The sequence below is a fragment of the Dama dama genome, chromosome 21 (assembly GCF_033118175.1).
Source record: "Dama dama isolate Ldn47 chromosome 21, ASM3311817v1, whole genome shotgun sequence".
Classification (NCBI taxonomy): Eukaryota; Metazoa; Chordata; class Mammalia; order Artiodactyla; family Cervidae; genus Dama; species Dama dama.
Window position 1 is genome coordinate 33386419 of NC_083701.1, and position 12396 is coordinate 33398814.

The following is a 12396-nucleotide window of genomic DNA, read 5'->3' on the forward strand; positions in this document are numbered from 1 at the left end:
TTCACAAACGGGTCAGAAACATGAACAATCGGGGAACTGGGGCTCAGGGAACCCAGGAGGTCTGTGTGCTATTTCTGGGGCTTTTATTGTAATTCAAAATTATTTCACAAAGACAAAGTTAGCAAAGAAGCTGCTGAATCTATCAATTTGCAGCCAAATGTTAATTTTTATGCTAATATATCTTAGATAAGTTTCTTGGTGTCATTTATAACTGTGTCATTGTGAAATCAAAGATGTGATAAAAAGAATGATGGAGGGATTTCCCTGGTGGTCCAGTGACTAAGAAACCATCTTCTGATGCAGGGGACCCGGGTGCGATTTCTGGTCAGGAAACTAAGACCCCACATGCTGCAGGACAACTAAGCCCATGCAGCACAACTACTGAGCCCACGCGCTGAAACTAAGACCCAACACGGCCAAAAAATAATAAATACTTTTTAAAAAAAGAATGATAGGGGGACTAACTAACAGTAGTAATTATCACTTTTTTGATCACTGAATGCTAGGAACTCTTACCAATTCACTTATAAGGACAATCTGACACTAAAACTAGAAATGCCTTCAAGAGCAGTAATATAGGAATAAAACTTAATACAAACCTCCAAAATTCAAGAGAATACAATACAAGGTAGACCATACTTAGAAGTCACGTTGAGAAGTGTTGCTGTCACTGGCAGATCACTTGCTGGTTCCCACACGCACATCAATTGCAGTGCAGGTGACCCAGCCGGCCAGTACCCACACCTGGACTCAGGCGCTAAACTGCACTCCAGTCACCACAGGCCTATTTGTTCGTCTGTCAGTCGTATCTGCCTCTTAGTGACCCCATGGACTGGAGGCCACCAGGATCCTCTGTCCATGGGATTCTCCAGGCAAGAATACTGGAGTGGGCTGCATTCATTTCCTTCTCCGGGGGAATCTGCCTGACCCAGACCTCCTGCATTGCAGGAGGAGTCTTTACCATCTGAACCAGCAGGGACTCTCACCACAGGGCTATGCTACAACAAATTTGATGTGGCCCCTCCCCTTGACCTTGCATCAAAGGTAATCCCTTGACCGTTAGTCAAAGTTCAAGAAAATCTGAGCTACGTGGTGTGTCTGGATTCTTATGGAAGCTGCCAGGGACAGCCTTAGCAAGTGCAACACTGTAGGGTACGGAGTTAGAGAAGGTGAGGTTCAGAAAAAGAACGAGACCGGCACTTTACAGGGACAGATCACATTTAATGAGGCGAGAAGGGGCAGCAGTCAGATTAGTGAGCTGCTGCCCTTACCCAAGAAAAGACTAAGTATATATAGGCATGCACGTGGAAAGCTACTGTCTTACGGGGACCTGTTCTACTTCAAGGTTGTTCAGAGTAGTTATCTCTTAAACGGCTAGGGCAAGGAATTTTGGAGATCGGCCAGAGGCTGGACCGGCTGGGAGCTGGGCGTAATCAACCTAATGTCCATTTTTTTGGTGACAGAGTTCTTTGTTTTGCATAGAATGGTGGGGAGGACCTGGAGGGGAGTTTTAACTCCAGGCTATTTTGAGCCCTGTAACTTTCCTTCAGACACCATACCTCACTGTTCTCCAATGCCTCACAGCGCACAGTATAATATGAGGCAGCAGGTGTTGATAGATTTGTCTTCTTTTTTTTTAATTTACCATCTTAACTGTTTTTTATTTTTAAAAATTATGTATGAATATTTTCACTGTGCTGAGTGTTGCTGCACCAGCTTTTCTCTAGTTGTGGGGAGTGGGAGCTACTCTCGAGTTGTGGTGTGGGGGCTTCTCATTGCGATGGCTTCTCTTGTTTCCGAGCACAGGCTCTAGGGTGCACAGGCTTCAGAAGCTGCAGCACGTGGGCCCAGCAGTTGAGGTTCCCAGGCTCTAGAGCACAGGCTCAGCAGTTGTGGTGCACGGACTTGCTCTTCAGTATGTGGGATCTTCCTGGACCCATGTCTCCTACACTGGCAGGTGGATTCTTTACCCCTGAGCCACCAGGAGAGCCCAGGTCTGTCATTTTTTGACCATCAAGCAAAGGTGTCCCAGTATGAGAGCACACTGAGCTCCTGAAGCACTTACCTGCTAACAGTGAATAGAAACAGCAGCCATCAGGACCCAGAATACACTATTAGTGACTACTAGCCATAGTACAATCCTGGTTGCTTAAATCTAATGAGTCTATGTATATCCTCATTATATATATGAGGACCCTACGGTCCTTGGCCCCCTCCCATGTCCTGCCTGCCTTCTGCCTGTGAAAAAACTTTAGCCAAAGAATAAGTTTAATTGGAGAAGTGAGAAAATGCAGAAACAAAGGAAAACAGTCAAAGGAAATCAAGTACTAATAATGTGGTCATAAGCATAGTCAAGGATCTTTAGTTCCTTCTCAGGGGCTAGGGATAATATTCTGAGCCTTACCCTGTGAACTGTCTTGTAGATACTGAAACCCCCACCAGGTCGAAGAAGTAAACTACACAGTGACCGAACGGCAGCCATGATATTAACTGCCCCAATTCCAAGAACTGGCCTCAAGGAAATAGAAACAAACCAACCTTGGAACTGAAGATTCACTGTTCCTTACAACCAAGATGACGCTGATCGGACCACTGATGACCAATTTCAAGATGACTGTCAGAGCTGACTGTGCTTTTCTACATGTAGCCCCCTCCCTCCGCCTATAAAAGCTTTTGCCCCCTGATTGTCAGGGTGGAGGAGTCGACTTTGGACAGGCATCCAGCCTTCTTCCCAGTTGCCAACATCCAAAATAGAGCAAACTTTCCTTTTCACCAAACTGGCCTCTTTAAGATCACCCAACTGATCTTTGAGTGGCAAGCAGACAGATCCCACTTTTGGTTACAATCCCACAGTTAATTTGCACCGAGTATTTTAAGTGTGCTCTTTTTTAGGAATTCTTTGCCATGCCTGTTACCATTTACCTTTTGCCTCCTAAGCTAAAGGTACAATAAAATACATGTAAAAGAGAAATGAAACAAAGAATTATAGAGAAGATGAGATGGATGGATAAAGAAGATGTGGCATATGTTTACAATGGAACCCTACACAGAATGAAAAAGAATGGGATTCTGCCATTTGCAACATGATGGACCTAGAGGGTATTATGCTTAGTAAAATGCTAGACAAAGAAAGACAAACACTCTGTAATCACTTATATGTGTAATCCAAAAAGTAAAACAAATGCATATAGCAAACCAGAAACAGACTCACATAGAGAACAAACCATGGGTTACCAGTAGGAAGAGGAAAGGGGCAGGGGCAAGATAGGGGCATGGAATTAAGAAATACAGCTACTATTTCTAAAATAGGGCTTCCCTGGGAGGCTCAGACAGTAAAGAATCCGCCTGCAATGAGGGTGACCTGGTTCAGTCCCCGGGTTGGGAAGATCACTTGGAGGAGGGCACAGCAACCCACTCCAGTATTCTTGCCTGGAGAATCCCCATGGACAGAGAGAAGCCTGGGAGGCTACAGTCCATGGGGTCACAAAGAGTCAGACAAAACTAAGCGACTATGCACACACATGTATAAAATAAACAAGCCACAAGCATATATTATACAGCACAGGGAATATAGCTATTGTTTTCTAATAACTTTAAATGAAGTATAAAGTATAAAAATGCTGAACCCCTATGCTGCACATCCAAAACTATATCAATATTGTAAATTAACTATGTGCACTCAGTTTTGTCTGAATTTTTGCAACTCTTTGGACTATAGACTGCCAGGCTCCTCTGTCCACGGGATTTTTCAGGCAACAATACTGGAGTGGGTTGCCATGTCCTCCTCTAGGGGATCTTCCCCACCCAGGAATTGAAGCCATACCTCCTGTGTCTCCTGCAATACAGGGGGATTTTTATCCTCTGAGCCATCAGGGAAGTCCTGTGCAATGCTGAGTTTAGTCACTCAGCCATGTCCGACTCTGTGACCCCATGAACAGGCTCCTCTGCCCATGGGGATTCTCCAGGCAAGGATAATGGAGTGGGTTGCCATGCCCTCCTCCAGGGGATCTGCCCAACCCAGAGATCGAACCCAAGTCTCCTGAATTACGGGTGGATTCTTTACCATCTGAGCCATCAGGGAAATCCACAAATACTGGAGTGGGTAGCCTATCCCTTCTCCAGAGGATCTTTCCGACCCAAGAATCGAACTGGGGTCTCCTGCATTGCAGGCGGATTCTTTACCAACTGAGCTACCAGGGAAGCCCTACACTTCAGTAAAAAAAAGAAAAAGAAATGCATCGTATTTCCTTGAAAAAAAGAAATAAAGAAGATATAAACAGAACAGCACATCAAAGCCAGCGAAAAGATTCTTTCTGGGCTTCAAATTTGACCCTTGGTTTCCTGGCCACGGAAGCAGAAAGTTGTATAATCATCATTAGCAGAAACATCCTAATTTTCTCCTAGGAAACAAAGCTTTGCTCTATGTTCTAAAGCACTAGATTCTCACAGCATGGTCCCTGGACCATCTGCAACAGCATCACATGGAAACTTGTCAAAATGCAGATTCTCAGGTCACACCTCGGTCTAGCACCCTGAGCTCTATGAAGCCCTCATGACGCTTCCTAGGTAGACTAAGTTTGAGAACCTCTGTTCTCACTGTTCTCAAGAAATACAGTTTTGTATAAAGCACACTGAGCAATGTTCCTATGGCAAATATGGGGAATACAGGCATCAGCTTTTAATAAGAGCTGCAAACCTAAAACTAAAGTTAAAATCAGCAAAAAAGCTAAGGCAAAATGCAAGAGGCTAAGGTGGTCTGGCCCAGGCACATGGCTTCTGGTGATCCCTCTGAGTCTAGTATTGCCTCTAACAGATCCCATGCTGTATTAGGTTTAAACCACAGAGCAAACAGCCACATGCAGCAGTTCTGGACGTTCTTGGGCAACTCACATTCAGAATTCATTCCTTCTGCCCTTTACTCCTCTCTCCACCATCTAAGCTTGAAACCCTAAAACTATCTTGGATACCTCCATTCCCATCATTCCATGAGTGCGTGCACGTGTACTCAGCGTGTTGGATTCTTTGCAACCCCATGGACTGTAGCCCGCCAGGCTCCCCTGTTCACGGGATTTCCAAGGCAAGAATACTGGAGTGGGTTGCCATTTCCTCCTCCAGGGGATCTTCCCGAGCCAGGGATTGAACCTGCATCTCCTGCATTGCAGGCAGATTCTTTACCACTGCGCCACTTGGGAAGCCCATAATTCCCATGGCAATTGCCATATCCTATACATGCAACTTCTTCCCTCCATTCTCATCATTCATTAATTTATTCATCAAATATTTACTGAGTATCTACTAGACAGTGGGAATTCATCAGAGAACATGATGGGCCAATTAAAAAAAAAAAGAAAACCTTGCCTTTGTGGAGCTTACCAAGATGATCAATAATAAGTAAAACACACAGAATGTTAGATAGTCATCAGTGCTAAGGAGAAAAATTAAGGAGAGAAAAAGATAAGAAGCTTTGGAGAAACAGGTAGAAATTTTTAAATAGGGTGGCTGGGTAAGGCTTCATTAGACAGGGGTTGTTTGAATAATACCCTGAAGGAAGTGAGGGCCTCACGGAGAAAATTCCCAGCACAGGACAACTGCCCTGACTGCAGCGAGGACAACTGCCCTGAGGTGAGAGTGTGCTTGGAATACTTGAGCAACAATGATGAGCCCAATATTGTTGAAGCAGAATCCGACTGCAGGAAGGAAATGGCCTCAAGCAAGTAACCAGGGGTTAGACTGGGAAACCACAGAAGCTTTGAGACCAGGAGCGGCATTCCAACAGGATCCTTTTGACTGCAGAGTTGAAAATAACTGAAAGGGGACAAGGAGGAAATTCCCTGGTGGTCCAATAGTTAGGGCTTTGTGCTTCCACTGCAGGGGGCATGGGTTCAATCCCTGATCCTGCATGTCACGCAGTGAAGCCAAAAAACAAACAAACAAACAAATAAAAACCAACAAAGAAAAACTTTGTTTAGCAGGCTACTGTCCTTTCCATCTCTACTAGGCAAAACTGCCATCACCTCTCTCGCGCTGTCCATAGCTTTCTACCTTGTCCCACTCCTTCCAGTCCACTCCCTTCTCTCCCTAATTTAACAGGACCCAATGGAGGGCTTGCCAAAGGCTGCTCAAACCTCTCCACTGCTCATTCAAGACAAGTTTCATTAAAGCTAGAACTTTAGCTCTCTACACACAAGATGGCTCTAACTGACCTTCCCAACCTCATCCCCCGGGTCTCCGCCATGCACAGCCAATACACCAACCCAACCACAATACACTTGCTCAGCATTTTCAAATACATCTACACAGCCTCATCTTCTTGCCTTTGCTGTGTCTGCCTGGAACACTCCCACCATCCCACGTCCACCTCCTGATATCCTCCCAGTTTTCCAGGAAAGATAAATCCCACCTTCTCCATGAAACCTTCCCTAGTCCCTCAACTAGACATTCCCTCGCCTGTCTGTGACCTTCACATCACTGTGTCTACCTTCTTTTTTGGTCATTAGTATATTTCCATCTGTACTCATCCTGTCTCCCTCAGTGGACTACAAGCTCTATGAGGGAAAATCATGGCTGACTCACCAATCTGCCATAGCTTGGAGTGCAGCAGCTTTTACAGAATAAACAGTCACTGAATTAAATGATGACAACATAACCTTCTAGTGATCAAAATTCTCTGACTTCCAATGACCTCTGTTTTTTCAATTTTATTTTAGTTGAAAGATAATTGCTTTACAATATTGCATTGGTTTCTGCCATACATTAACATGAATCAGTCATAGGTACACCCATGTCCCCACTCTCTTGAACTTCCCTCCCACCTCCCACCCTTCTAGGTTGTTCCAGAGCCCCAGTTTGAGTTCCCCGAGTCATACGGTAAATTCCCATTGGCTAGCTATTTAACATGCGGTAAGGTATATTGTCAACGCTGCTCTCTCCATTCATCCCACCCTCTCGTTCCCCCACTGTGTTCACAAGTCCATTCTCTATGTATGCATCTCCATTACTGCCATGCAAATAGATTCATCAGTACCATCTTTATAGATTCCATATACATGCATAAATATACATTATTTTTTCTCTTTTGGACTTACTTCACTCTGTATAATAGGCTCTAGGTTCATCCACCTCATTAGAACTGATTTAAATGTGTTCCTTTTATGGCTGAGTAATATCCCATTGTGTATATGTACCACAGCTTCTTTATCCATTCGTCTGCTGATGGACATCTTAGGTTGCTTCCATGTCCTAGCTCTTGTACATAGTGCTGCAATGAATATTGGGGTACATGTGTCTTTTTCAATTTTCGTTTCCTCAGGGTATAAACCTAGTAGTGGGATTGCTCGGTCATATGGTAGGCTTTATTCCTAGGTTTTTAAGGAAGCTCCATACTGTCTTCTATAGTGGCTGTATCAATTTACATTCCCACCAGTAGCGCAAGAGGGTCAGTGGCCTCTTCAAATGAATGCATCACCTCAGAGCAACAATTTGACTTAGTCAGGATTATAAATATATTCTACTCCAATACAAACAAAAGTCTAGCAGAGCAAGTCTGTCATGTGAAAGTGAAAAGTGAAAGTGTCCATCACTCAGTCATGTCTGACTCTTTGTGGCCCCATGGACTGTAACCCACCAGGTTCCTCTGTCCATGCAGTTCTCCCGACAAGACTACTGACATGGGCAACCATTCGCTTCTCCAGGGGATCTTCCAAACTCAGGGATCAAACCCACATCTCCTGCATTGGCAGGCAGATTCTTTACCATCTGAGCCACCAGGGAAGCCACATAAGTCTGTCATGCTTTATGCTACGTAATAATGCTAAGCAATTAAGCTTAGAAGTTAAAAATGAACACAAAAATAAAAATTTTCTTATGATTAACTGCCACCAAAAATTTTCCACTTAAGAATAAGAAGATAACCAGTTAAATTTGGAAGGCTTTTAAAATACCAGACCCCAAGCCTCAGAAAAATTGATCCACTTAAATATTTTAACTGTTTGTTTTTATGGTAAGAAGTTGAAGCCATCGGTGCTAATCTCTTTATGGGAAGGTGATGCAGATCCACTAAAAACTCTTACTTTCTTCTTTGTGGTTGTTTTAAAACAGTTTTATTCCTGCATAATTTATAATAAGAACCTAGAAACACTGAGTCAGATTTTCCCCTTGTCTATCATTAAAATGTGGAGGCAGTGGGTAGAAAGTGAAGTGCATTATCTTCTTGCATTCTCTGCAATAAAGCTTCTCAAAGAGTACTCTTCTGTATGGTCTAAATCATTTTTTTATTTTAGGAACTAAAAGATACCAATTTGGCCACTCTTTATACCTTCTCTTTGAAGAAGCTAATATTGATGTATGAATTTCAAATATAAAGAATAAAAGGAACCTTTACTCCAAAAAACAGGACAAGAAAAAAGAAGATCTGGGAATCATACTGCAGTTTACCTCAAAATGAAATCTTAGCAATCAATCTTTCATTCAAGATCTAAATAGTAACAGACATGAGTTAAAAAAAAAAAAAACCCTGAAAAAAGACATTATACATGAAAAAAATTATGTTATAATTTATATATGTCAGTTGGTCAAGTGTAAAATTGCAAAGTGTGTATTAAATAGATATTTAAAAAAATTTTTTAAAGACCTAAATAGTGTATCTCAGCTTTGTAATACAAATTTTGTCCATAGTAGAATGATTTTCAGAGATGTAATTGATTCTTTTGAAAATCAGATGAAATATTAGACTGTCATTTCCTATAGGTGATAGGTATTAGAAATAAAATGTGCAAAAGATATATATAATTTTAAATACTGTATTTGAACATTATTCCAATATCATCAGCATCACTTGAATAATTTTCAGCAGAACATTGTCACTTTATAATCCCATTTAAACAGGATTCCTTTCTAACAAGAGAACATGTTTCTGGAAGTGCCAGTCTACACTGGCAATTAGAGAGTCCAGTCCAGGTAGAAGTAAATAAACCAGCTCTGTGTCCCAACCAGGAAGGTTCACTGCCAAAGATCACTCATCGCAATTAAAACATAGAGTAAAAAAGTTGGAAATTTATCAGAAACATCTACAAGAAAATCAGAATACAAACGGAGTTTATAAACCAACTAACCATCATTGTCATTTCTTCCTCTAGAAGAAAATACCATTACATTGAATACAGAAAAGATGGAGAACACTCCCTAGCAGTACAAGAAGACATTTAACATAATAGTAGATAGATTCAATTCTTTAAAATAATTTTAAAATCTCGTGACAGCTTTTATCACTTGTGAACCTGCCTGCCAAAGTGAGCTTTGCCCCAGAAGGAGGTCCTGAGTCAAGAATCCAAGTCCAAGTCATTTATTTGGGGGGTTTGAGAAGCACTGGACGGGGAGTATAGATGTGATGCACAGGAGAAAGGGCAGCTTACAACGGATTGTCTCACCATGAGGGGAAAGAGCTGGGATGCTTACCAGCCATTGGTTAAGACTGCTTTTAGGGGTGGGAGGCCAGAGTGTTAATTCCTTGGCACCCGAAGCCTGCCTCAAGCAGGAGCCAAGCAGTCTCCCAGCCTAAGAGAAGACCTTCAGGCCAAGAAGACTCACAGACCTTCAGAAGGTCCTGGCCCTGGCAGTCCTCACCTTGAAAATGGGAAGCACCGGAGTACAGCTGGCTCATTGAAAGCACTGTCCACCCAGCCTCCTCCAAAGAACTCCCTTCCCATCAACAGTTGCATCTGCTGTTGGTGTTTCATATCAGTCTTCCCTCTCCCTTTTCTCTGCTATCCAACAGAGCATATATTTCACATTCTAGCCATCTACCTCTAAGCCATAAAATATACAACTTCAGCTCTAGCCTTTATGTCTCCTCTGGCATCAACTTTATATCCTCCTTAAATTAAGACCCTTAATCTATTTCTACGTTGTAAATTCTCTAACGTCAACTTTGTTCTCAACTGAGTTATGTTTTTTTAAAAACCACTCCTTTATTATGGTCCATCGTATGTCCATGAAAAATGGTGAAGTGGTCCACAGGGTGAGAGCTCAGGCTCTACTCTACTACCATCCAGAGAATCTTTTATGTTATGAGAACAGAGGGGGTAATTTTGGCAGTTCCAAAAGTTAACATCGTCCCAAAATAATGGGGAGGCAACGGGGAAGGTAAATCTAAAACTTAACATTTCCAATGTTAAGAAGCATTTCCAATGAAATGTCACTTCACTGCTTTGAACAAAATAGTCTTTAAAAATAATCCAATCTAACCATGCTTAGGCTGCAGGCACAGTTCCATAATATATTAGTAACTTCCCTCTAGGCTCTGTGCACGTAGTCAAAATGAGATGAGAAGGCTCTGTGCACGTAGTCAAAATGAGATGAGAAAAGGCCTAAATGAATTTTACCTAAAACAACCTTAACTGATGGAACCACTGCTTCCTAATTTTAAAAAATTTAATTCAGAGAATTCAGGAAATAGGCAGGAACTAATGGGAATGTGGCATTATAGGTTTCCTGGATTAAAGGGATTTATTGTCACTCAAGAGAGGTATTGACTATGGAACAAAAATGGCCTGGTAAAGATTAAGTTGTTTAGATTTGAGATTGCCTAATCTGGATTTAATAAAGTGACTGTTTTTAAGAGAAATAAAATGAAAAAACAGACCAGTACACATCACTGAAAACTCTCTGGATGTTTTTCTGCTGGGTTTTGAGACCCATGACCTGGGTGTCCTTCTCCATGGTCACTTAGAAGCTTTGACCGAGTCACTGCTGAATGAGATCCCTTCCTAAGGGTGAGTTTTGTATTTCTATACGGATCAGGACACATTACCAAACCCATGGTTCCTGGAGACAAACCATCCATTGTATGAGGCAACGATTATTTTAAAAATCAGACACCTCTCATTCCAATATGCAGTCTTCACCTTTAGAATTTAATCAGTGCTTCTCAAACTATATGTGAGGAAGGACCATTTTTAGATTATGTCCAGTCTACCGTTACTGATACTTTTGCAAGATACATCAGAGAATAATTAGAAAATGAATTTTGTAAAACATACAAAATGTGAGCCCAGTTTATTACTGTTGTTATTAGAGTCGACAGACAAAATTATTCCATTGAAATTTTTGTTTTTTAAGTTTTCAACACTGACTCTCAACTTCAGCCCTTATCCTGTCACAGACCAGTAACTGCCATTAGACGGCAGGGGCCGGGGACCACACTTTGAGTAGCACTGATATGAACCACCATGCACGTACTTATTCAAAAGGTATACTTTACCTCTGACATCCTTCCCAAATCCTATAGAAGAAACTGTTTTGTCCACTTGTTCACAACTGTCTGGTTTCTCCTTCATAACGTCATCATCACCAGAAGCATCCGCGGAATATTTTTTCTTTCTCTTTTTCTTGTGTCGAGGCGGAAGCTTTTTTGGAAAAGTAAACATTGGGAATATCACAAGAAACATTGCAATGGCACAAAGGAGGAATCCACTCCACCTAAAAAATTGGGAGATGTGAACAGCATTTATGGCTTTTATATTATGAGTGAGAACAAGTTAGCAAAGTAGAAATGTGGGATGACAAATTTCTCCAGAGAATACTTTTTACCTTCATGAGGTATATGGCACTAAGAAGTCAGACAACCTAAGAAAATACAAGAATCCTCCCTTTCTGTGGTATAAATGAGAACTCTCCTCAGTAATCATATTAGTATTACAAGGAATATTAGAATCACCAGCCGGACTAGAATTTCATTCAAGTATTTTGAGCACATGTGTTAGTTCTGCTAATGAACACTGTTAGTCCTACTACAATGTGCACTTTCTAATAAATCAATAGCCCATAAGGGCTTCCCAGGTGGCACAGTGATAAAGAATCCTCCTGCCAATGCAGGAGGCACAGGTTCAACCCTTAGGTCATGAAGATTCCCCCGGAGGAGAAAATGGCAACCCACTCCAGTACTCTTGCCTGGAAAATGCCATGGACAGAGGAGCCTGATGGGCTACAGCCCATAAAGTCAAAATGAATTGGACACAACTGAGCACGCGCAGGGTGTGTGTGTGCGTGTGTGTGTGTGTGTGTGTGTGTGAGAATTGAGTCAATACCCCATAAATTTAATAGAAAAATAATATAGAGTCTACATCATGCTTTATGGATCAATATAGACACTTTGAGATTTAAGGGACTAGATCTGATAGAGTGCCTGATGAACTATGGATGGAGGTTCGTGACACTGTACAGGAGACAGGAATCAAGACCATCGCCAAGAAAAAGAAATGCAAAAAAGAAAAATGGCTGTCTGAGGAGGCCTTACAAATAGCTATGAAAAGAAGGGAAGTGAAAAGCAAAGGAGAAAAGGAAAGATATACCCATTTGAATGCAGAGTTCCAAGGAATAGTAAGGAGAGGTAAGATAAAA

At 41.9% G+C, this 12396-nt stretch overlaps 1 protein-coding gene across 2 annotated transcripts in view; it reads right to left on the reverse strand.

The window, feature by feature from the left end:
• The window catches only part of SLCO5A1 (solute carrier organic anion transporter family member 5A1), a 150239-nt gene that overhangs the window by 64812 nt on the left and 73031 nt on the right, over window positions 1-12396 (reverse strand). For both annotated transcript variants that reach the window (XM_061123454.1, XM_061123453.1), the window contains exon 3: window positions 11258-11475. In XM_061123454.1, the coding sequence (XP_060979437.1) occupies window positions 11258-11475 (218 nt within the window). The remainder of the gene's footprint in view (window positions 1-11257; window positions 11476-12396) is intronic.